The following is a 27,003-nucleotide window of genomic DNA, read 5'->3' as shown; positions in this document are numbered from 1 at the left end:
GAACAGGACAGACACGGTTAAAAAGGAATGATGTACAGCCAAACAATAACCACCCTCCTCTACAAACAAGTGATTGCAATAGTCTTAACTGAGGTCCTGATGTCCCAGGAGTACTCACAAGATGCCAGAAAAAGTAGCTGAGTGAACTACCATCTAGTACAATGCTCATAAATCAGGCAACCACCCGCGCAGCCCCTGAACGGATGAAACCGATGCAACAAGTTCAAGGTACACTACGCCAAGGCCTAATCCTGACAGCACTACGAAGCTCACTACATGAAACACTTAGGTGCCTTGTAAGTTGATGACAAGAAGACCCAGCAGAGTAGGAAAGTAGAGAGACTGATGGGTTCTAGACTGAGAAGGGAATACAAATAGCAAGTGCAATAACGAAGCCAATGTGAAAAAGAACAACAGGAACAAAACCAAGTCCTTACACAGATCGGACTCATAATCTCAAGGACTATAGTACAGAAAGCACAAACAGGAAGGTTGTAAGGGAAACTGAAGCAGCGAAACACACACCATTCGGGAACCCGTGTTTCACATTGAGAAGCAATGATACCAGTGTTTCAATGCAGTTTTCATTTCTGCTGTCTCCGAAAAGAGCGCCCATTGGCTCAAACTCCTGACAAGCGTGCTGATGTCACGTGACTTTGGGATTTTGAGAATGGTAGTCCTGATGAAAGCACGGATGTCCGAGTCTTCAGGGCAACTGCCAACGCTTGTGGGAAAAACACTTGCCCTCACGCCTGGGACGTGATTACTGGTTCCTCCCGCGAAGATCCCTTGAACAGAAGATCTATTGACCCAATCAAGAGACGGGGTGCTTCACCCCAATGCCAGGAAACTGAACCGACATGCCTGGGTGTTGAGAGGTTGAGGTACAAGGATTGGGATCTTTCTGAGTAGTTTTTTGGCGTGATGCTGTCTGTGAGCCTCCCGTCCACCAAGTCCATATACGCATGTCGCTAGTGAAAGTTTGTTAGTTGGTGTTAGTTGTTAGTTGGTGCCGGGAGAGAAAGCTTGATCTGTTGTCGTGCTCCACCGGCACAGTTTTTCAGTTTTTGCTTTCCTTGGCCAAGTAAGGCCTACATGTAAACACAATGAAAGTCTATGCAGCGGCCCTTCCTGTGTTCTGAAGGACTCCCGAACAAGGGTCCAGCTTTACAGTGCACATGAGCTTATAGTTTCTAAAAGGACTTTTTAAATCTGTTCCTCCAAAACATTTTGTGGTCCCAGCATGGGACTTCCACTTTCAAGCCCATGCGTTTGTGTCCAATTAGACAGAAAGTGCATTTACCTACTTTTTGCCCATTGCCTTATTCTTCAAAGGTGTGTGGAGAGGGGTCTGAGAGTGGACCCTACCAGGCCATTCAAATGTTACCTCTCTGGCACAAAAGACTTTTGACAGGACAACCAATTGTTTGTAGGCTTCTCTGGCCCCATGAAATCAGAAGGCTATCTGCAAGAGGACAGTTTTCAGGTGCGTGATATTTTGCATTCCAACAGTCTTATGGTTTGGCTAATGAGATGCCGGAAGGCATCAGACACAGTTAGCTACAGGTGTAGCAGCTACGTCATCAATACAAAGCAGTGTCCCAGTCGCAGACATTTACTGTGCAGTGACATGGGCGTCAATTCATTTCTGAACCAAGCATTATATGTTTGACTCTTTAAGCAAAGACGATGCCTCAGTCGGAAGGTGAGTGGTTAAGAATGTCTTGTTCTAACCTGATGTACTCCCTACCAGCCTCCTTTCCTCTAAATTAAAGTTTTGGGAATCTTTCACAAGATAGGTAATCTTTGGGAACAATGGCTTCATTAGAAGAACAAAATATTTACCTTTTGGTAATTTCTTTCTGTGGACACGTTGATTCCTCCCACATATTCCTTATCATCCTCCCGCCTTCCATTTGTGTGTGAACTAATCCAATTGTAAAAAGGTTTTTCACAAGTGACTGAAATTGATCCCTCTTCTGCTACTCCTTGCCTTGTTGAGGAAAATTGGTCAGAAAATGGCACTTGTGGCTCCAATCACATATGCCTTTGATGTCATCCTGGCAGTGATGGTGCAGACCAGAGGACTGTACCGATGCAGGAGCTGTATGGCTCCACTAAGAAAACATTTCTGGAGCTGAATGCAACCGGGAGGATATTTCACAAGATGAAGAACATGTGAGAGGAATCAACGTGTACACCAGAACGAACATCCCTGAAGGTAAGTAATTTGTTTGCCTGCTGTATGGAATCCAATTGAAAACCTTTGCAATGAAGTGGTTGGAAAATAAACATGTGTTGTACATCGAAAATGACCCTTCTGGGTTTCTTCCCCAGGTGGCTCTGAGATGGGTAATTACTAACCTATTTGATGACAGCAGTATGAACATTGGATGGTACACCAGAACTCATCTCAAGTGGCTGTTTATTTTTTTGTTTGAAATGTGTTTATTGAATTTTGAATAGAACACGCCAACCATAGAACTTGATTTCCTGTCCCATTCCCTCCTTCCCCTGCCCCTGGGGCAAATGGGGCCTGCATATCCCATAAAGGCTTCAAGTACTTCTTCCTCCTTGCCTATTATCCTGTTGGGATACTGCATGTCACCTGGGGTATTTCATGATCACAACCCCGACTCCACTACCCAGGTAATCCTCCCTCGCTCGTCCACCCCCAGGGTTGGGATCCAAAAGCAACGGCCCTCCCGTGGCCAGCTGAATAGAGCATTCTTGGGCTCTATATGGTAGAATACAACTAGGTTTCTCACACCTATCTCTATGTCCACACTTTCCTTCCCTCACGGGGGGTATTAGGCAGAATTATATGCAGTACGCTTTCGGAACACCACACACAATTAAGACTACAAGTGACAGTACAAATTCACCTTTGGTGCAAGCCTGTACTACACAGTAAAGTGGTAGCGATGGCTGAGCAGCCAGACTTATCTCAAGAGTAAGTGAGCAACATCAATAGTTACAAAAAGGAACGCAATTACTATGATTCAAACAAACACTGACTCAAGGTTTCTGAGTAAAAGAATGTACATTTATTTACACATCAGTTGTATAACAGTTCACTAAAGTAAAGCAGTTGAAAAATCACACTCTTAATACACCACACCACTCCCCATAGATTCTGGACGAGTTAGGCTCAAAATGAAGTGTAAGCAAAATGGCACTCCAGCAATTTAAAAGGATGGGAAAGACAAAGTTAGGCAGAAATTGAGTAACACCAACAAGTAAGTAAGCAGGGCAATCTAGAAAAAGGAACTACATTGAGGAAATCAGATTCAAACAGGGCCTGGCCCAAAGTCAATGGGTCAGAGTCTTGTGCTCAAGATCACACAGTTCAAGGTAGTTTGCGGTTAAGTCTTTGCCAAGAGTTCCGGATGAAGTTGGTCGGCAGAAAAGTTAGTTTAAAGAATGGAGAAGGACAAGCCCTCGGATTGGCAAAATGTTGCACACACTTTCACTGCGGCTGGACGAAACGAACAACCGGATTTGAACAGTACCTTAAATAGAGAAGAAGGCTGTAGCTGAGGCGGACGTTCCTGAAAGAACCTGCAGGCTCACGGTTCTGGAAGCGACTGTCAGACTGACACAAAGTAGGAAGCCTGGAGGGTCCTGCACTGCCCAGGGAAGAAACCAGCAGCAGAGCAAAGCAACAAATAAAAGGTGCGCTCCTTAAAACGCAAGCAGGGTCCATTCCTTCTGGCTATCTGGTTCACTGTAGCTCTGTACAGCAAATTCGACCAGAGAAAGGAGCCTTGCTTAGAGTTTGGGTGAACTGGTTGGTCCCACCAGCTCAAGGGGAGAAGATTCCTTGCAGATCTTCCCTGTCGTCGGAGTATGAAGATTCGGACCTGCAGCAGGATTTCACCGGGCGGTTCAGTCGTTGTAGGGGTCATCTTCTGTCAGCTCCTCTTCAGTTCTTTTGTTCCAGTGGTGACTCTGCCTTTCCAGACCCAGAGACCTGCTTTTTATGCAGTTTTCCCCCATTCACACAGCCTGGCTGTCAATCACACAGTAGGGTAGCTGTCCCGCCAGGACAGTCACCACAGCCAATCAGATCAGAGTGCGACATGGGTCTGCAGGGACTCCTAAACACCTCCCTCACATCCTGACCCCCCCCAGACATACAGGCGCCTAACGAGGGCTTCTGTGTAGAAGCTCGCGAAAGGTCAGCGAACAAAGGAGGCAAAACTGATTTGGCGCGCAGAGTAAAACACGAGAAAGACTTTTACAAAAAGAAATAGCGAATAAACCCAGCCGGAACTGTATAAAAACGTATATGGTCTAGCGGGCTTAAGTTTGAGGCTACCAAGATAGCCTAAAACAATACCAGGGTTATTTAAGATAAATGTGCTTGTAAAAATAGGGTAGTTACCACTGCCACCAGCCAAGTCTTAATATAAAGGGAGCAAACCAATGCTCCAAGAGAAACACACAAAAAGGGATAAGTATTAACCCTTTCCAGAACTCTATTTTAGATAGTTTGAACTGGGTTTGTGAGTTTTAAAAGAGACTAATAAAGTCAATGGCAACTTTACATGTTTCTGGGAGACAGTAGTCAGTCCCAGAAAAATGGAGTCGGAAATGGGATGTCTAAAAGACAACCCTGTGTTACTGCACTGAGGGTGCTGTGTAACACACAGTAAAAAGATGATGCTATGGAGTAGGTGGGCTCCACAGTCTATGAACACAAAATGTTAAATGCACACAGCAAAACACATGTAAGAGTAGGAAAAAAAGGCTCACACCCTTACCAAGTGAAAAAAAATCCTAGAAATCCAGCAAAGCTGCTGAGGGACTCAGTAGGTAAGGGAAATTAGCCATTCTGGAGAATTCTCTCTAACAGGGGGTGATCAATAGGTGAGGATTGGAGATTGTTGAGGAGAGTGCCCCACTGTAGTTCCAGGGCGTCCAAGTCCTCCTCTCTTCTCTGCTCTCACTATGGCCTTTTCCGCCACCACCCACCACCCACTTCAATAGCCATTCTGCATTTTGATAGAACCAGTAAAAAACTGCGATTTTGTTGAGTGTTACCTTTTCTTTCTTTTACCCCCCAGGTGCAGACCCAATAAGAATACACGGGGTGTACATTCCAGCTTTCTTCCCAAAAGTTCATTGATTTGCTCTATCACAACCTCCCAATAACGTGTGATGCATGGGCATAACCAGGCGATATGCCCAAAATCTGCAGTCACCCTTATTTTGGATTTATTTGCAGCGCACATAACCCACAGGTATCTAGGCGCAAGTTTCATTGTCATATGTAACATGCTTGATTTTTAGTTTTTTTTCCAAGCGCCGGTCTGGGATTCGAACGCTCAGCGTGGTCTTGCTTCCAAGACCCGCGCGTTGCCACACAGCTAGGCTCCCGCCCTTACATCTCAGACAAGTGTGTGGGGCTTTTTATCTATCATGTGCAACTTCTGTGCCATCATGTACATCCAATGAATAGAGGTTACATTCGATTAGTTTAAAACGGGCGTTACGCAAAACATTTGAGATCTTCGTGCAGACCTTGGACCACTCTTCCTCTAGCGGTGTACCCAAATCCCATTCCATCTTATCCTTAACTTTTAGGGGAGGCAGTATACCACTCCTGTGTAGTGCTGCACATGGTCTTGTGACCATATGTCGCTCTGTTCCCATTGTAAGGATAGCTTGGAGAGCTGTGGTGACCGGGGGTTTATCCGTTATGAGCTCCCTCTTGCCCGCTAGAGCCCTTGTTAGCCGTGCGAAATTTGAAAACTGCCCCTCCAGCATGATATTTTTGAGCCCATTCTGTGAACGTCATGAGAAGGCCCCCTTCAAACAAGTATCCCAGTGTATTGAGGTGCGTCCTTGCACATCTTTTTGAGCCTGTCATTCAAAACCAGACTGCTATTTCCCTCATCAGTGAAAGAAGTAATTTCCCCCAGAATTTGACTCTGTCTTCTAAGTCCGAGATTACGCTGCCCAGGTTATATTGGAATGTGTCTATGGGATTGTGGTGGATGTGTATGCCCAGGTATTTAAAGGAGTCTGTCTCCCAATGCATCCCACCTTTGGTAGTTCTACATGCGTTTTCCCTCTCAAGGCACCCAAGGGTAATGTGATTGATGTATCCCTGTTAATGCAGAAGCCAGCCTGATAGTCTCCCCACGTTAGTCATTACTTCCATCATGTATGGGATGTGCAGGCTCAGGGTATGGACATATAGGAGGGTGTCGTCCACATAAAAGGAAATCACATGAACTTTCCCATCCACCATGATTCCCACGTCTCGAAATTGGTCCCCAAAGATGTTTGCCAGGGGTTCCAGTGCAAGGGCAAACCGGTTAGGAAAGAGGAGGCAGCCCTGCCGTGTACCCCGCTCCAGTTGCCACTTGGGAGAGATCTTGCCATCCGTCTTTACCCTCGCTAAGGGGGAGTTGTACATTAGCTTTATCCATCGCTGCATGATCGGGCCTACTCCTATTCTAGTCAGCACCTGAAAGAGCCACTCACAATCCACTGAATCAAATGCTTTGACAGCGTCTATAGCTACCACCGCCAACTCCCTGTCTAAGCCCCCCAGTTACTCCAGAACATGGTGTAAATACCTCAAATTAATTGTAGTGTTTCTCCCCTCTACAAAGCCGCACTAATCATCATGCACCAGCCCCCTGATTTGTTTTGAGAGCCTGCTGTCTAGAACCTTGCACAGGATTTTCCATCCACATTGAGCAGCGAGATGGGACGGTACGATTTGCATCTGTGTGGGTCTTTCTACCAGTCCGAAAAGCATACTCATACAGTTCTTTCAGTTTGGGGAACACTACATACTCTGCATGCAATTCTGCAGGGAGACCCCATGAACTCCCCCGGCGACTTCCCAGTCCCCAAATATGCAGTTGCCACCCTTATCTACCCATCGTTATTGGAACCTCTAACGCTAATGCAGTTCGTTTTGGCAAGTGGGCTTGGTCTCGCACATCCTCCATCTCCCTATCCTGTGGCCCTCTACTTGTATATAGACATGTGTACAAGTTCTATAATGTCTTGTTAATGCTTGCCTGTGTCGTAATCTCCTCTCCTTTATCTGTGACTATTCGAGTTTCTATGTCTCTGGGTCATTCCTGCTTGAGAAGGCAGGCTAATAAACATCCTGCCTTATCCACTACTCATGAATCCTTTGAATATACCGGGCGTAATCGTGAATCCCTGTGCCTCACTTCTCATCCCTCTTTCTCTTAGTAGCTCTGCCCCGCATGCTGAGCCTTGAGATAGGTCTCTCTCCGACCCCTGTATTCTATCCCAGGAGCGTATTAGGCGGGATAGGAGCTCAGTCCTCATGCCATGGTTGGTAGCTATACACTTGCCCCGAATAGTCACCTTAAACGTGTTTTAATTGAGGTCAAAATATTCTTCACTTGCCTGTCTTATGTCCTCTCTATAGGCCCTGTCCATAAGTGCTTCTGTCCTGAGCCTCCCCAAGGGTATCACCCACCTCCTCTTCCCCATACCAGTGTGCTTTTCAGGGGGGCGTGGTCTGACAGTGTTTTCCCCAGGTAAACAGTTTGCCTGTATTCCATAAAATGATCTCTCCCCACCAGAAGGCGATCTATACGATAGTGAGTGCCATGGAGAATGGAGAAGAATGAATAGCCCCGTTTATCACCTCTCTATTCCCACCACAAGTCTATCAAGTCAATATCTAACATAGCTTTTTTCAGCGACCGCACTGCCATTAGCTTATGTCGCCCCAGGTCCTGACTTGTCCAGTTGTGGGTTTGGTGGGCAATTAAAATATATACACTTCTATAAAAATCTATAAAATCTCCCCCCTCGCCCTGTCGTCTCCCTATACATGTGTTCCCACAGCAGCGTCGCTACCACCCCCAGGAAGTATGAGTCATTGTCTATGTTTGGGGCATAGGAGTTTATAATACTGGTCTCCAGTACCTCCAGGGTGCCCAGAAGGATTAATGTCTGCCTATCCTCGTCTCAAATGTCTTTAGAGACATGCAGCGGGGTCCCCCTAGCTATCCAAGTTAGGACACCCCTTGCGTGGTTGAAAAATGTGACCCACACATTTCCCCGCCCCCTGCCGCTTTTACCTTGTCAAATGTTGCTTTAGTCAGGCGTGTCTCCTGCAAGAATGCCACTTGTACCCCAATCTCTTTAGTGAGTCGAATATTCCCTTCTTTTCTTACCTTCACCCATCTCTCTCACATTCCAAATTATTATTGTGTGGTTCCCCATTTCACGTGAGAAGTCTCTGACCCCGGACCATGGTCCTGTTTCCGCCCCTCCGGATTGATGGTACTGTTTGCTTCGTGCCTTGCCCCGAGTTGGAAATTTATCTTCCCTGCTTGCCCTCCCAGTTGCTCACCATCCCCTTTCCCTCTTCCATGTTCCCTTGACGTGTTGTTTGTAGTCATTGTAATTATTGCTTGGGGCTCATAAATGAGCTGTCTCCAATGCATGGCATTTTCCCCTCCCCTTTCCTTAGATCTGTTTCCCTCCCCCTCAACCCCAAAACTGTTCAACCTTTAAACCAAGAGAAACCAACTGGAACTTTCCCCCCAACGTGAGGATTTTTGTTTAAATTACCTGCATTGTATGCACTTGTCGGCTGGTCGCGCCCCCCATTACCGACTGACCACCTGTGCTTCGTGTGGGCGCCCCTCTCCCTCTACTATAGTGGGGAGAGTTAGCAGGGTGCATGCTGGTTTGCGGGGCTGCTAGTCACTGCTATACCCTTCTGCAGTGTCAGCTACCTCTCCTCCGATGCCCCCCTGTTAGGCCCACTGGGGCCTTTTATAGAGTCCGGGACTCAACCCCTGTGTAGTCTCTATCAAGTAGCAGCTGTTTATGTTCTGTTTTCTCCAAAGTGCATCCATCCGACAGTCTAATACTCAATAGTCACATAATTTGACTGATCTATTAGTTGACTGTGAATATAGAAATCATTTGATTATACTCTGTTTTCTCTGCATTTCAATTCCAAATTGCATAGCTGCTCCTTTGTAATCAATGACTGCTGGCCTTTATTTTATCTAGGACAAGCGCAGCCCGGCTCCTGTTATCACCCCAAAGGATCCGATTGAAAGAGAAATTGATTTTGTCCCTTCTAAAGCACCTTATGATCCACGATGGATGCTTGCTGGAAGACCTAATCCAAGTATGTAATTAAGTTATTTATAATGCATATATTTCTTCACTTATGCATTCAAAGACTCAAACGTAGGTGGACCTGACAGCTCTCAGCAATTTAGGCCACTGATTATTCGTACTTCTTATCTTTTTCAAACTGGGTTGTGAGCCCTTGTCTTGTTTTGTAATGAGTTTATACTTTTGCCAAGTGGTATAGGGTTGTGCCCAGGCCCCTTCAGTTCAGCTCCATCACTTCATCATGTGCTCTACTGGCATGTGATTTGTAATACCTGCTTTATAGAAGCCGATTAGGTAGGTGAGTGGATACCACATTGCCACTTGCAATCACAGGTACAAATTCCAATATGGCCAACTCATCTCTTCATCGTTTTAAGGTTGGTCAAACAATTACCATTAAATTGGACAATGATAGGAGCAATTATTATTCTGCTTATAACAGGTAGAATCTGTGGGAAGCACTATAAAAGAACTTGATATTAATATTCTAAATATCACAATACCTATTTGCTTTTTCCAAACGGCACAGAGAGCACTCCAAAATCTTGCCACGTCATCTTTTTATCTCCAAATTTTTCTTTTTTCTTTTTGATTTTATTATGCCTTCCCCAAGTCCTGGGGTTCAACTTTCGAGAATTACAAGAAGCAGATGCCTTTCCGGTTTCTACAATTGGGCTGCGTGCTGTGGCTTGGCGAACATCATGACACAGGTACTTTTCTATCTTACTTAGTCCTGCATCAAAGGCCGGTGAAGGAGCAGTTAAATAAGCAGAGGCAGAGGAAGCAGTTAAACACCCTCATGCACTGGAACTAGTTCCCAGCATGACAACTCTGTGACCTGGTGTTTTTCCTAGTTGAGGTGGAAGCAGCAATTGTCAAAAATAAAAACCGTCGGAGTTCCCAGTCTCTGAGTGAATCTTCTTCTTCTCCACAGTTATCCTTTTGATTTGGAGAACCAGCACAAGGCGACCTGTTCCCGTACCCATAGAACAGCTTGAAGCACTAAAAGTCACCAGGAAGTGATTGGGTCATGGTCTGTATCCCTGAGAAGATCAGGTGGTATGTATCTCCTTCAAAACTTTTCTTTGTCTAACTTGGATGCTTTAAGGCAGTCTATATTGACAAAACATTCAACAGAAAGCCCTGCTACTTTCCGTTGCAGCCCCCAGTGTTACTTCACTTGACAGCACAGACAATATCTCACTCCTCCTGAGTCTTTTTCGACTGCCATTGCCTCACCGGTGCTGCATCTGGCTCTGCCCGGGGCATCTGTAAGAGTTTAGGTTAACTGTGTGGCACATGTTGATGTCCCTCCAGCACCCAGCCGTTTGGTATCTTGGCTCCGCGTATTGGATGTATTTATCTGCTGGTGCAGTCATTATGCAACAGGCCTTGGGCTACTTTCAGCATATTTATGGTTGAGTCTGAACCTGGCTAAAACACTAACCCAATGTTTGGTGACCACAATGGAAGACAACACCCCTAATATCTATATATTTCTGATGAATTAAACATTTTTCAAAAATGTGGCGAATCCAGGGAATTCGTTCCTTCTCCCCACCTTTTGAGACTAGGGAGGTGAGTCTATACGTAAAATACTCCGTAGGTGATTGGCCAAACAGGATCGCACTGCGGTTTGCTCCCCATTGGAGGACAAGGACTCTGCAGTGAAGAAATCGCAACACATCCCTTACCACCAATGTTCCAAATGGTTGTTGTGAATCTTGGAACTGAAAGCAATATTAAGGAATACAGCCTTTAAATATGTTTGTGTTGCTGACCGCTCCTGTAGGCCTGAACCACAAGACCAATGCGGTCCTGTCTCCCATTACAGGGAGAGACATATAAGGGAAAGGTCCCTTACCTGGGGAGGGAAGCTGAAGGCAGAGCGAGTCGACTGCTGAAACCTGTCCAGCTGGATAGAAGCAGTGCAGAGCAGACACCGCTGCTGCAGCACAGAGCTGGCACCCTGGAGGCAGGACCACAATGCATATGTGGTGGGCGGAGAGCCCGCAGCACACTGCTATGCCCAGGAGTGCTGGAAGCTCCAACCTTTGAAGGGAGAGGCCACCCCGCGACCGATAGATAAGACCAGTGTGCCTGAAATGAGGAACCGGCACGAAGAAGGAAGGAACGACAACTGGAGAAGCAAGGTTCCAAAGTGGAGGTGCGACCACCTCCCCCCAACAAAGGACACAGAGGAACAGGTACGTGGTTCTCGGAAAGGAGCGGGAGAAGGGAGGTTAAGCGCTGCAACGCTCCGAAAACGAACCAGAACGCCAAAGCAGATCAAATAACAAATGGGCCTGGCGGGCCTATAGACAAAGAGTGATTAATAGAAATACCCAGAGAAGGGGAAGTGAACAATAGTAAACCACAAGCGGTTACCGAATACCAGAAAGAAAGAACATTTGAGGGCGCTGCTGAGCAGCAAGAAAGATGGCAGCCTGAGTTGGAGTTCCAGTCCCAATAAAATTCTGGTTCAACATAGATCCTGTTGCGCACCACAGATCCGAGGGCCGTTGGTCCCTGTGTGCGGCTGACAGATCAGAGCATCTGCAGTCCGAGATTCGCTTGGATCTGCTCTGTGTCGGCTGAGCTGGGAGCCATTGAAGAATGAGGCGGAGTGAGGAGGAGCTGCAGCCGACCAGCACTTCCAGGCATATCAGTTCGCAGAGCTGCGCAGCCCGCGTGTGGAGGAGGCTTGGCCAGCAGTACCCGGCACTGCGAACAGTGAGCTGGGTACGGGGCTGGGACCTATACTGCTGACTGTGTGCTATCATGTCCATGCAGTGTAGTGCATTCGAGGAGCCCTCGCATGATGCTAAATGCCTGTGACTGCTCGCTTTGAGTATCTGTGCTGCTGACTTCACGGAAGCGTTTTCTCCTTCAACATTACACTCGCCAGGGACTAGTGGGCTCATGTGGAACGGGGTCTGGTGCCGCACTGCACAGGGGTGCATTACCATGCACAACGCTGCATTTCATTTTCATTTGTGGGTACCGATTGGGCTTGCTTTGCTGCCTCTGACTCATGGCACCTTGCCTGCCCCCGATGGCCATTGCCAGATGCATTGAGTTCTTCCTGAATATATGATATAAGCGCGGGAGATGCGTTGCCATGCTGACACCCCGTGGCTTGACTAACTGCTTGGTGGAGAGGGCCGGCCTACATTTTGATACCTGCATGACACTGAAAATACTTTTCTTGCAATCCAATACCTCCGTGCTACATATATACTGACCCACTGGATTGCGCATTGATTAGACTGAATTGAAGCTGGTACCATAGCCAACACAGCAAACTCTCTCTGAAGGTCTCCTGAAGGTAAATATATGGTCTAAACATCCTTCAGCAGCCTGTAACTCCATATTAGACCAACACCCGGGAGCAGGGTTTAACATACCCACGTACAGATTGCGGTGTAGTGGTTGACTCTCTTGCTGTGGGCGCCAACGCTATACCCTGTTGTGTTTGGCCCTCTTGACTATGGCTGGTACTGGGCTGAATCCCCAGCATTCTCATCTTTGACTGCAGCTTGGAATGGGAGTACATTGCCTGGGAATTGAAAGACTGCTCCAGTAAAAGACTTCTTACAATCGCACCCACCTGCCCCAAGTGGTCCTGTAACCCAGATACTTCAATTGCTTGGCGTACAAGAGTCTAGGGTTCCATCAACGCCTGCAATAAGATTAAATCATGATGAAAGGGGTTTGGGGGGGAAAAAGAAGGGGCCCATGGATTAATTCACTAACACTCCGGCAAAGGCCTCTGGACCTGGAAATCCTATCGCCAATGACGACCATGGCTCAACCTCCGGAGATGCCCGTGAGCATCATCTGCTGGCAGCAATGCAAATTGGCTTCATGTAAGTAAAAAGGAAGCTAGAGGATATTGTGTCCACCATTGGCTCATTAAAATCCAAGCTGGAGAAAGAGAGCAGCCGCATAATGAGGCAGAGACCAGAAGTGGGGAGAAGATAAGGTCAACAGACATGACCGCACCTTGAGTCGCGCTCGAGGCAAAATAATGTTTGTATAATTGGAGTACACGAGGCAGCATGCAAGGGTCCTATGGAGACATTTGTTGAGGATTTATTTATTTTTTATTTTTTATTTTTACATTTATTTGTGTGTTTTCCAAATGGAACTTTACAAAAAGTGTTTTTTCTTGTGATTTCAAAGATACCTAGGGCATCAGCCCATCATTTTCATGTTTTTCTTGTAGGATCTTTACTAGGGCTATTTGCCAGGTTGTTCTGTCCCCTCTGATCAGTCTTTGCCACCATTGGTCATTGTCGAACCGGTCGTCAAGCCGAAAATGGTCAAGGTATGCTATTCTTATCGAATGATTTTTCGGGCACGACAAGATCGGGTGACGGATCATTTCTTTTTCTTCACCGCAAAGGCAACACTCACTTGAAGTTGAGATTCCTTGTATTTGGCGAATTTTGTTGGTTTCAATTATGTTCAGTCTTGTCCTGAAGAGGTAGTTCCTACATGTTCTGCTTGGAAATGTCTTTATGTATCTCTGGAGTTTGTTGACTTTGCACGATGATGGCGGAAGGTGTACTAGAAGTTTGTTTGAGGCTGCTTCCTCTTGCGTTTGCGACCAGTCAAGATTTTTCAGTTTCTTGGTCACTCTGACCGGATTTGTAATTAGGTCGTCTTCCGTGCAAGCAACTGAACTCAGTAGCGCCAGGTTGTCTTTTTTCCAGCTTGTAAGCATTTTCACTGTGTCTGCATTCATTTCTTCGCTTACCAATGTGTACATTTCTTGTCCATTTTGGGAAATGCATTTGCGGTAAGGGAGGACCGAGTTGATATTTATTGTACCCAGCAAGGAGAGGAGACTGAGTTTGCACTGTATTGCGGGCATCGAAGTTGAGTTTGGTAGTGACAAGACTGTCCTCCAGAAAAGGCCTTCAAGCCTTAGCCAAACTTTCTTTGGTATCAAGGGCATTGCTTCTGCCCCGTATGTGATTGAAGGCACGACTTTCTTCTTGTAAAATTCGATCACAGGAATGGTCGAAAATTTACCAAATTTCAAGTCTATTGCTTTACCTTGTGCAGCCAGCTTTTTGATTTAGATTTTCAGGGATTCTTGCATCGCGCTTTCTTGTTTGGAACTGTCTATCAATACGCCGAGGTATTTAAACTCTTTTATTTTTTCAATCTTGGTGTCTTCTAGGTACCATTTGTATTTTTCAGATCTTTTTGGCGCGGACTCCAGGACCAATATTTTTGTTTTTTCTTTGTTGATTTGTAGGTTGTTTTCTACTGTGTAATGGTGTACATTTGTTATTTGTCTTTGGAGCCCTATCTCAGTCTGGTCAAAGAGGATGAGATCATCGGCATACATGAGTCGACTGATTTGTGCATTGGCCAATTTTGGGAGGAAGGTTTTGGTGAGGTCTTCAGTTTCGCCAAAGTTGCCCATGTACGCCAAAAACAGCGCGGGAGCGAGGGGGCAACCCTGTTTCACCCCTCTTGCCGTGGGGATTTCTGCAGAAAGGTGACCTTGAGGGGTTACACGCACTCTAAGTGTTGTGTCCGTGTGCAGAGCTTTTATTGGCAGAAAGATCTCCTTGGAGCATTTCCACCCTTCAAGTTTTGACCAAAGGCGCGACCTATCCACTAGGTCGAACGCTTGCGAGAGGTCGATGAAGGCCACAAATGTTCTTGGTTTACCCTCTAAGAACTTACTCTTTAGGGTACTGATGGTTAGAATGTTGGCAGTCGTTCCAACTTTTTTCTTGAATCCTGTTTGGAATCTCTCATGGTAGGGAGCTGTCTTAGCCCAGGCTTGAAATATTTTCAGCAATAAGGCGCCAATGACCTTTCCAATGCAATCTAAGAGAGCTATTGGGCGGAAGTTTGAGGGATCACTGCCATCCCCCTTCTTGTAAATGGGAACAATGGTTGCCTTGGTCCATGATGGAGGGATGGATTTTGATTGAGCGCCTCTCATAAAGATCTTTTTTAGGAGATTTGACCATTGAGTAGGGTTGGTTTTAAGATCCATGTTGGATATCCCGTCCGGGCCGAGAGTGTTTTGTTTTTTTCAGGAGCTCAGAGATTTCCTCTTGGTCTTCAAAAGAAAACCATCTGGATGGATTTTTAACCTTTCGACTTGTGTCTAACTGCGAGGGGGGTTTGAAGAGAGATGAAAAATGCTCAATCCATTTCTGCTCCCCCATGGAGTTGATGATTGAGTTTTTCTTTGAGGGTGTAGCAGTTTTTATAAGCGACCAGAATTCCCTGGCTTTGTTGCCACAGATCGCTTGAAAGATGTTTTCCGCGTCTTACTGGTAAAGATGGAAACAATGTTTTTTTACCCAATATCGGTAGTTTCTGGTTGCTTCTATGATTTTAGTTTCCGTTTGACTGGATGGCATTTTCTTCAGTTTTCTTTTCATTTTACGCAGTTCTCGTCTTTTTTTGCCAACTGTGTTTCATATGTGTGTTTGTGAGAGACACCAGAAGTGAAAGATGGTTTCTTTTTCAAAGTAAACGGCACAAGCAGGGACACGTTGTCTGGTTCAGGGGATGCTTCCAGCTGTCTTCTTTCGGAGTATCTTTGTGTCAGTTTTTTGACTGCAGCTCCTGTGAGTTTGAGCCTGTTTCCCTGGTTGTTTACTTCTACTCCGAAAGATTCATGTTTGGGAGTGTTTAGCAAGGTCAACCAAGTTGTTATTAGTTGGTTTTGGTCACTGTCAGCCGTCTTGCGGACATCGAAAGCTGTGGTCATTTCCAGGAAGGGGCTAGATACAAAGATATAATCTATTGTTGCTCACAAGGAGCCCTGTTCCCATGTCAGTGGACAGTCTTTTGACTTGAAGGTGGAATCAAGATTGTGCGTATGTCTGGAAGACATTAATTTAGACCAAAGGATTCCTCTCTTTGATGCTGCGATCGGTTTCTGATTTTTGCCGGCAGAGGCATGGAACTTTTGGCATCTTGCATTGAGGTCTCCGCAAATTATGAGGTGTGACACCTGGCGCGACGACTGTATGTCGTCAATTGTTTTTTCCATCGTAGATAAGTATGTTTTTGAATCTTTAGTAGCCGGATTCCAGAAAGTATTTAACATTGCTATTTTTGTATTTTTGGTTTTTGGCAAGCCTTCCCATTCTAAGAGGTCTAGCAGAATTGATAGGTTAGTCAGCAGAATTTCTTTTATTTTCAAGCCCCTTCCGTTTCTGCAAGCCTTGAGGAGGCCAGAAGAGGTACGGCCTAACAGGCCTTTCTTAGCCGGTGCCAGGACCAGATCGTAGCCTTCTAAGATGGGTTTGTCGGTTAACCAAGTTTCTTGTAGGCAAATTACATCGTAAGATTCTAGCTCTGCGTCTCCCGGAATGGTCAATTGGAGATGTCCTCGGGTGTTCCATGAGCAGAGTTTTATTGCAGTTGAAGTATGGTCGACTGAAGGGATGTCACTGTCGTCGATGTGCCGACCTGCGGATTGCTATTTATTTTGGTTTTTAGAGAGGGCTTTAGGGAGCCAGGACCAGATACCCTGGAGATTTTCTTTTACTTACGAGTTGGCTGACGATCTTTTGTCCTCTGTGGTGTCTTTGCTCAGGATTTGTGTTATTGACATTTTTGGAGAGTTCTTTTTCATTGCATTGGGTGTGTTTGTGCTAGGTTTTAAAGCTGTCTTTATCCCATTTGTTGGACCTCTTTCGCTCTCTCTTCAAGTTTGGGACAAGTCCTGGTTGATTTTGGAGTTGACTGGGGAGCGAGTTTTGTTACCTCTTTTGTCCGAAGCCTGTGTACATCTCTCTCTCCTGTTTTTTAGGTGTGGTAATTTCCCTCCTATGTGGGTGCTCCTGTGTTTTTCCTGTCACCAGATAGCCCAATCTTAATAATTTGTCAGCCTCTTTAGATAATCGAGTGTAAGTCCTCTTTGATGTCATATACAAGTAGGTCTTGGCTCTCTGATTGGAGTGATAAGGGTCCACGATCTTCTGATTTAATCTGCCTGAGTACTGGGATAAGTCTGAACAAAGTTAGAACACCTTGTCTGTTGAGGATAATTTAATCATGGTTTTCTGCAGATTGTTCTAATTTTAAGGACCACACAGGGTTTTCGGTAGGTTTTGGTCGGTCGTGGTAGCTATCAGTTCTAGATTTGTAATGAACAGTTTGTGGTCTTTCTTTCCCCAGGACGAGATTTACTTTTGAACATTTTTGTTTAGGGGCCTGCAAGGGAAAATCTTTGCTGGTGGTTCTCCCCCTTTTTCTGTGTTCAGACCTGTGTCCCGATTCAGACGGTCTACATGTTGGAGGGCGTGAGTTTTTCCTTGAGGAGAACGATACTTTCCGTAAGCCGTCGTTGACTGGTTTGCTTTTTGGAGTGAAAGTGAGATTTTTCCTTCGTTCTTCCAAAGTGCAAAAGAGAGGGCTAACTGATGGTCGAGGAAGAGGAAGGTTTTTTTCCTTCGCACAGTCGGGCTTGTTTCTGGTCGGTTTGCTAATTGGTGAGTCATTTTCGAGGTGTTGGCTGATGTTCGTTGGTCATCAGCTAAAAAGTCTTCTGTTTTTCTTGGGGATTTTTGGTTTCCTTTTGGGTTGACAATCTGAAGGACAAGGCTAGAGTCATGATGAGAGGTGGGGAATCCCTTTATTTTTGTCATGCGTTTCTTTGGCTGGAGCGTTGGGGGGGCGTTTGCCGCCTGCTCTATGTTTTCGGCCTGCTTGTCAGTTGGTGCAGAGAATATTGGGTATGCTCTGTCTTTGCCAATACTTTGCGATTGATTTTGAAGGCTTCTGGGTGGTGAATCTTCGCTGATATGAATTACCTCACTTTGCTCAGAATTATCTACTACGACCATGGGGTCAGTGCGAAATTCCCCATCATCTTGTAGGATCTTTGTTGAGGTAGTTTGCCGTGCTTGGGTTTTTGGGCAAGTGGGGGACGAATCTTGAGCTCGGAGCACTGCAGAGTTTAGTTGTTCGTTTGGGGCAAGGTTGTTTGTTTTTAGGCGTTCATCCAAGGCAGTAATATAGCCTTCTAAGAAGATCAATTTCGTGTGCATCATTGCCTGTATGATGGTGTGGTCTTTCAGATTGTCATTAATCATTTCGTATAACTTTGTGAACGGGGCCAGGGCTATTGTCACCGAATACATGATGGATAAAATGTCCAGTTTCTTTTTTGCAGGTGAGTCGTTACCAGCTTTCTTGCTGGAGTGTTAATGCAGAAGTCTAGGGAATCGCGCCTGGCCCGACTTTGTTTACTGAATGTAGTTTCTCTGGTATCGCCCCCCTGTAAATGGCCGCTTGCCCGCTTTTTGCTCCCATGCTTTTCACTTGTCTCCTGGATGATAGGCAGAGGTGGCTCAGAGGGAACTGTTTCTTCTTCTATAACCTTTTCTACAGTTTGTGGGGGTTGTAGGGGCTTTGCTTGCCCAAGGTCGACCAAAGGCAAAGTCAAAATTGCAGGAGGAGAGTCTCTCTGAATCGGAGAGTTGTCTCCTTTTGGGGATGTTTTTTTTTATAGGTGATGTAGAGATCAAAACCGGCTCTCCTTGGGTCGGGTATTGCTGAGCCGCGGGGGTCACTGGAGAAGTAGACCGTTTCCCCAGGGCCAGTAAAGGTGCATTTGCTTGAGGGGAGCCCAGCTCCAGCGATGAGGGTTGGGGTATGGGTGGATCTTGCTTCTTGTTGGGAATTTTGGTTTCCATGGGGAGACCTCTGGGTATATTCGTTTTTCTAGTTTTTTGAGGTGGTTGGCAGGAAGTGATTGCCGCTAGTATTTCAGCATCTGTGAGGTCCTCCTGACGCCCGCTTGCCTGTGGGGGCAAAGGCATTGAAAAAGTCACTGACCAGACTAGCAGCTGGTGTTTTGCAGCAGTCCGGCGCCCAGACTTTCCTTGTTGAGCTTGCCCCAATGACCTTGGAAATAGTCGGCTGTTGGAGGGCCAGCGCTTTCTTGTTTGGTGGCCTTGACTTCGTGTTTTCTTTTGGCTTTTGGCGATGTTTGTTGCCCTTCTTAGGCGAGATAGTCTGGCTCCAGAGACGCTTCTTTTTATTTTTGATAGACTCAGACCTTGAGGTGTCTGCAGCGTCCGCAAACTGGTCCAAAAGCAGCAAATCTGCATCATTTGTCGGAGGCAAGTCTGTGGACACCTGGCGAGACGTCGAGGTTCTCTGGAGGGGAGCCGTTGGCTCAGGTTGACTTGTGTACGTATGGATAATTGCTGTGGTCTTAATTCTGTTCTCCGAGCCATTGAGGGTCAGGATCTCTTGACTTAGAGAAGGATTCTCCTGGGAGAATCAATGGCATGGTTGTTATGCTTAGAAGAGGAGGTAGTCGTGTGGGAGTGGTGTCCTGGCTCAGGAGAGCCCGAGCCCCTCCCCCTTTGCTCTCGGCCCTCCCTCCGGAGGAAGTCGGGAGCCGGAGCGCAGAGGAGGGAGCCGACGGGCAACTCAGCAGAGGCGCTGTAGAGGATGTGATGTCACTAGGGTCGGCAGGCCCCCCGTACCGCTGGTTACCTGCTCCTCTGTAGGACGACCCGCAGGCAAAGGTAGGACATTTTCTTTTATTGGTCCTTCTTCCGTGAGGGCTTGTAGCTGTTAGGGAGAATTCTCTTATAGGGCTAATTTCCCAAACCTAGTGAGTCCCCCAGCAGCTTTGCTGGATTTTTGGGGTTTGTTTTTTTCTCCTGCTAAGAGTGTGACTCTTTTCCTCCCGCTTTTAGGCATGATTTGAGGTATGTCTTTGACTTTTTGTGTGCTTATGGGCTATGGGGTTTTTCACTCCATAGGGTATTGTCTGTTTTTGTGTATGTATTACACAGCACCCTCAGTGCAGTAACACAGGGGTGTCATAGTGATCCCCAAACATAGACTCCATACCCTGGGACTGACGACTGTCTCCCAGGGCATGTAAAGTCACCATTGCCTTTACTAGTCCAAAATTGTGAACAGAACCAGTACAAACCATCATATTGTGGAAGTACTGGAAGGGGTTAATACAATTGTCCCTGGGTCTGTTTCCAAGAGGGCACTGTCCAGTCCCCCCTTGTCGAGTTTCTGGCTGGTGGCAGTGGTTACCACGCAAAATATTCCACCAGAAAATTTCCTATGGGATTTTCCCATTGATTTTAAACGCACCACTTTTTGGTGCAATGTTAAAGATCCACCACTTGTATAATACAATTCGCCCACGTATGGGAGAGGATCACATCAGACATGTGGGTGTTGCATGGTGTTCCAAAAACAGCTGCCCAATCATCCACCTCGACCAGAGAAAATTCCGTTTAAACACTGGCAGTATGTGCAGGAAGAGGTAGCACCGCCACTTCAGAAGGGAGCCATAGAACTCCTCCCTGTTAGGCAGAATCCTGTGCAGTTCCCTTGGGGACCACTGCAAGAAGATTAAGACTACAGGAGTAAGCAGTAAACCCAATTGGTAGCAGTCTGTACCACCCAGATTTACCTGGTAGCTGTGGCTGAGCAGTCAGACCTCTCTCAAGAAGAGTAGGGCAGTATACAAAGGATACACAATAGGGCTAAAAACACAGTAGAGCAAGCAAACACTGACCAGAGCTTTGTATCAAAAGTATATACTTATTTATTTAACACACACTTAAAGAAATGCATTAGCACTATAAATCAAAGCAAGTTCAAACACAGTCATAAAAGTGTACACACCTCCCTTAAGAATTATTAGACAAGTCTAAGTCAAAACACCACTATTTGTCAAAACAGATGCGAGCGCGTAACTTAGATAGCTCTCCAATAATTAAGTTAAAGGGAGAGAAAAAGGCAGGTCATGAAAATAAAACAGTTCCCAACACTTTTTTATAAGAGCAAAACAAGTTAGTGAAGGCAGAGTCTACTGTAGAGCCAAAGTTGATAGGGAGGTCCACTTTAAATGGAGCAAGGTGAAATGTGCCCAAGGTCACACAGTTTAGAAATGCATTCAAGTCTTTGTAAAAATGTTCGAAAGAGGTTGGGTTGATTCAGAAGGTAAAGTTAGAAGGTCTGGGGGCCAACCCAGTTGGAAAGCCAAGGATTTAAGGGTCACCTTTAGCAAACCGTAGAAAGGGAGGCCAGGTGGAACACAGTACCTTTAAAGTTGAGGAAGCTCCAGCGGTGGCAGTTGTGGTGCAGTGGTTTCGACCGGAGGAAGAGAAGATCTCGTCGAGGAGGAAACTTGGAGTCGTTGCACTGCCCTGGGAAGAGACCAGCCGCGGAGTTCGTCGGTTAAAAGGTGCGTTCCTTTTATTCGCGGTCACAGTGGTGAAGCTTGGCTATCCGGCCGCCGGGGTGCTTGGCACAGGCGATTCGACCAAGAGATGTCCTGGAAGGCGAAAATGGCAAACTGGTTGATCCCACCAGCTCAGAGGAAGAAGACACTTTCAGCAGAAGATCTTCTCTTGTCGTCGGGAAAGTGGTGCAGTCGTTGCAGCAGGGCTCCACCAGTGGTGTCGTCGTTGCAGATGGCTCAGCTTCTCCCCTCTTCGGATTTCTTAGGTGCTGTGGCGAATTCTGAAGTTCCAGTCCCAAAAGCCCTGCTTTTATGCAGAAAAACCCCCATTCAACAGCCTAGCTGTCACTCATACATGCTAAGTGGTGGGCTGGGCGGCTCACCACTGGGCCAATCAGAACAGTGTGCGTCTTGAGTTGCTAAGGCAACGCAGTCCAGGGTGCCCATTCCCCCACCCACACATCATGTGGAACCCAGACAGAGTGGCACCAGTTGGGGGGCTTCTGTGGAGAAACCTGCCAAAAAGTCGAAGTGAGAATTAATTGGAGGCCAATGCATATGTAGAAGCACCAATGCCTCTCCCGCAGCAACACCGCAGTCCTCGACCACATAACAATGAGCTGAATGCTGATGTGGATGACTGAGTTACACTGGCACTGGCTGGAGCCCACTCGCAATACGTACACATACTGGTGCGCAACACTGTTCTCCTGACGACCTGTAGTATGATCACTGCGACTGTTCCCAAGGCTCCCCCGGAGGTTTCCATAGTTAATATTGGAGGACATCATCAAGTTGGGGGTGATGATGAGGGGGTTGTGGGCGATAGTGATGGATACGGCTATCAAAAGTTGTGAGTGGGTGGTGAAGTTGAGCTGTTATATTTTGAAAATGATCAGACATGTTTCCTGACAAGAATAGAACCCCATGCAAAATATGAGAGTGTGATATGTCTATGCGAGACAAGTGGACATTATGGGTGACAAGGTTTCTTTTTTGACATGGAATGTCCGTGGGCTTAATAAAATCTATTAAGGCGAGGAAAGGGCTTGCATATTTAAATCGCCATAGTCCCAAGATAGTGATACTGCAAGAAATCCACGTCCAGGGGGCTCTCAATAAGGGATTTGCACCCGATTGGGGTGGAGATCAGCGAGGCTGTACTGACTATTCATCGCAGGCCAGGGGGGTGATGACCCTGCTACATCGTCCATTATGCTTCCAAGAGGATAAACAATGCATTAGACGTCCCAGAGCGATATGTGATGCTATGCGGAAGGTTTCTGGTGTAACTGTACTGTTGGTTAATGCATATGGCCCCAATCTTGACGACCCTGAGTTCTATGGGTGAGTATCAGAGATCTTGCTGGGTGCTCCACCGCCCCGATCATTTGGGGGAGCCACTTTAATATCATCCCGGACTGTGTACTGGACCAATCGAGAGATGCTCAACGCAGTCTCTCTAGTGCAGGGTGCATGGTACATCAAATTATATTATAGATGGAGCTGGTGGATGTCTGGAGAGATTGTAACTCGGGTGTGCGTGAGTTCACCTATTACTCATCAGTCCACGATGCACAGTCTAGGATCGATTATTGCCTGGTTTCTGCGAGGTGGATGCCACGAGTGCATGACTGTGTGATACTTCCAAGAACCATCTCGGATCACTCACCAGTGGTGCTGCTGATACAGTGGGAGGGTCCTTGTAGCCCCAACCAATCATGGAGAATTTTCCCTTCGTATTTACTTGATGCAAACTTGTTAGAGCTGCTACAGGGTAAGATTGAGGATTTTTCTTCAAAGAAATTAAGGATCTGTACCCCATTACTATACTCTCTGGGAGGCTTTCAAGGTCTGGTTCAGGGGAGAAATGATCTCTATGAATGCCTGAAGCTTGAAGGAGACTAGAAGGGATTTGAGGATGGTAGAAACATATTTGAGGCAACTTGAACATGACTATGGTACTTCAAATGACAGAGCATTGTTGGGACTCATTAAAGGGTATCTATTGAAATTCAGAGAACTGGCTTCACTCTAATAGCCAACCTGCCCAGGTACAGCGATATGGGGAAGCGCATAGGCCAGGCCGTCTCTGGGCAGATGTAATCCGGGGTGACAAATGGACACAATGTATTACCGTGATTAAAGGGCAGACAGGTAACATGTTAACTACACATGAGGAAATTAGCAGAGAATTCCACCGATATTATGAGGCCTTATATACTAATACGGATTAATGCATTGATGATGATTTAGCCCAATTTTTGGATGGCGTTTCTCTGCCGTGCCTTTCCGATGAGGCACAAGCAATACTCAACCACTTACGCTAGAAGGAATTACGGGTGCAATTATGGCCCTGTCATCTAGATGGGATAGGTATTGAGCTATACAAGGAACTTTGACAATTGTTGGCACCCAAACTGTTGAAAGTCTGGGAAGAATCCCTACAGAGCTGTGATTACACTCATGAGAACGCTGAGGTTAAAGATCTATACAAAATCATTGAAACGTGGATGACCAACAATTGGTTGTGTCTAAATGCTAAAAAAAACAGAACTGATGATTTTTGGATCAAATTAAGCCAACAATCTGAGCTCCTTAAGTTAAACGACGCACAGATAAGAGTTGGAAACAAAGTCAAGACGCTAGGAATTCACTTGGAGACTTCTCTAAGTGCAGAAGCACATGTCTTGCAGCAAAACAAAAATGTGTTCCTACTATCTAAGACTACTCCACAAAATCCGGCCCCACCTGAACGAAGCAAACTGTGCCACAGTTGCGTTGGCAACCATTTTGTCCAGGTTAGACTAGGGAACACACTCCTATTGGGAGCCAACAAGGGCCATATATCAAAATGTCAGAAAATACAGAATCTTGCAATGAGAATCATAAAATGCAAAAAGAAATCAGACCACATCAGAGAGGATAGAAAAAAACCTCCATTGGTTAACAATTGAGGATAGAATAAAATTTAAATCACTGACACTGTCCCACCTCTGTATCTACAGCTCAGCACCCGCTTACTTCAAATCCAAACTGACCTTGTATGTACCAAGGCGGTCCCTAAGATCCCAAACAGAGGGTCAGATAGAAACTACCAAATACAATAGCCACCATTTGGAACAACCTTACATTGACCGGCCGGATTGAGACATCCTATAGCTCCTTTCGGAAGAAGGTCAAAACACTACTCTTCCGATAAAAGACCATGAGACTAAGGCTAGACTACCCCTGACCAAAACATACATGTTAAGTGTCATCTCGTAGCCTGTATGTATATTTTCCTTGTGTTCATGTTGTGCGCCCTGATGCCTGTAGGTTACGGCGCGATACAAATAAAAATGTTTTTAAAAAATACAGGCCGGCCAATTACCCCTACGTAAAAGGGCGTAATTACAGTGCTACCAAAACCAAGAAAACCGCCGTCTGAAATGGCATCGTATAGACCATTATTGCTGATTAATAACGATACCAAGGTCTTTGCAAAGATGTTATCTACTTGCCTACTGCCGTATATGTCAGCATTGGTTCATCCAGATCAATCTGGATTCATCCCAGAGTGATCCACTGCACTTAATCTGCGCAGACTCTTCTGTATCATTTCTCAAATAAACTCCAAGGCAGTGGCGGTCTCGCTAGATGCAAGAAAGGCATTTGATTCTGTTTCGTGAAAGTTCCTTTTTGCAGTCCTATGTCGAATGCCACTAGGTGACCATTTTATAGAGTTTGTATGGCTGTTATATGATAAAGCGTCTGCTAAAGTTCGCACTACTGGCATGTTGTTATCTATCTTTTATATGGAGCGCAGGACGAGGCAGGGTTGCCTGCTGTCCACATTACTCTTTGCGTTAACAATAGAGCCCCTTGCACGAATAATGCGTGATGGACACGGACATAGGGGGATTCGCATAGCAGGACCATCGCAGGTTATATCCTTGTATGCTGATGACACACTTTTATATATCCATGACCCGGAACAGAACATTGCTCTGATGATGGAAGAGATCCGTAGGTTCACACTCTATTCTGGATATCAAATCAACGAGGCAAAGTCGGAACTGTTCCCATTGGCCAATGTTACATATATGCTGGTGGGATTTAGATGGGTCCCACATAGATTTAAGTACTTGGGCATATTGATCTCCTGCTCACATCGCTCCTTGCTTACCAACAATCATGAGATTTATCTAGATGCACTGGCAACGTCTATGGGCTACATTTCCGATTTCATTATATGGTAGACTCTCCTTGCTTAAAATGGTGGAAGTCCCTAAACTACTATATTACTTCAGAAATATTCCAATATGGCCTGGTTGAATGTTTTTTAATAGACTTCGCTTGTTGGCAACCAAATATGTTTGAGCTCTATTACATTGTTTCACAAGCCCAGTACGCTAGCCATTGGTATTCCACTTATAACTTTTTTGTTTGTTATTACAGCTTTGTATATACAACATATAAACCTACATACATACACAGATATAAGAGTGAAACAATCCTCATAAACAGTTGCACAATTTGTACAGGGAGCCAAGATACACATCAAGATTCCACTTTGGACATAGTGAGACAACATATAAAATCACAAGATGATCAAGTAGGTACAACATCATTACATATACACTCCTGTAGATCAAATATTTAAAATATCTATGCACTTCCAGTAAAATCTGACCATAATAAATATAAAATTAATTTCATCACCCTTCATAAAATGTATCCATATAATGGACACACCATGGGAATCATAGTGATTGTTATAGGATTTCAAAAAACTTGTCCTGACGGAAGTTAAACTATCACAATGAACTAAAAGATTTTCTAGTGATTCCAATTGGGTTTCCCCACGTAAGCGGCACATTCTTTCAGGGTGCAGTATACCTAGCCTCGCTCCTTTTGATCTCCAATACATCACAGATATTAAACTTTAATAAGAGATATTGCCTAAAGATCTGGGGACTGGGTTATGCCATGATATATAAAGGTTTGGTTATGCATTCCATTCTATATTGGAGGAAACAACCACTGTTACTCTTAGTGGACAACTGCACCAAGTTGTGCTCATAGCTGTAGTCTTTGACTTTAGTTTTCAACCACCCTTTAAACCCATGCACTTGCCTTATCATTGGATTAAACTCATAGCCTGCCGACCATTTATTGTGTGAGGACTAGATTTTGCATAATGTTCCCATGTTGTTGCATCGATCAAACCTCTGAAACGCTTGTATATAATAGACTATGATTGTTGCATTGTCTAACAACCTCAATTTTTCATAGCACATTACAGTTCTATAGAGAAAGTCAGCTACTATGCCCTTTAGTTAAAATTCCATGTATTGAAATTTTACTGCTACATTATGTGGCATCCTAAACAATTTACGTAGGATCATCGCTTCACACTTTTTAAGTTCAGGTAGATAGTTAGGTAGATACATATCTCAGTGCCATGGTGTAGCAGTGGAATGATTTTTGCTGTATATAACATCAAGATCATGTGGGCTGATAAACCCACATTTTTTCCAATGAAAACACTTAAGGCATTTACTGAGTTCCTAGACTTGGCTTTCGTTTCTACCCAGTGATTTTGCCCATTTAGTTTATCATCCACATTTGCTTCCAAGTATTTATATACCTTCACC

At 45.4% G+C, this 27,003-nt stretch overlaps 1 protein-coding gene across 1 annotated transcript in view; it reads left to right on the top strand.

The window, feature by feature from the left end:
• Positions 1-27,003, top strand: part of ACACB (acetyl-CoA carboxylase beta) — a 3,851,763-nt gene that overhangs the window by 3,256,462 nt on the left and 568,298 nt on the right. The window contains exon 45 of the mRNA XM_069619430.1: positions 9,034-9,154. Within this exon, the coding sequence (XP_069475531.1) occupies positions 9,034-9,154 (121 nt within the window). The remainder of the gene's footprint in view (positions 1-9,033; positions 9,155-27,003) is intronic.

The sequence above is a fragment of the Ambystoma mexicanum genome, chromosome 10 (assembly GCF_040938575.1).
Source record: "Ambystoma mexicanum isolate Mex_15411 chromosome 10, UKY_AmexF1_1, whole genome shotgun sequence".
Lineage (NCBI taxonomy): Eukaryota > Metazoa > Chordata > Amphibia > Caudata > Ambystomatidae > Ambystoma > Ambystoma mexicanum.
This window is presented reverse-complemented; position numbering and strand designations above follow the sequence as displayed.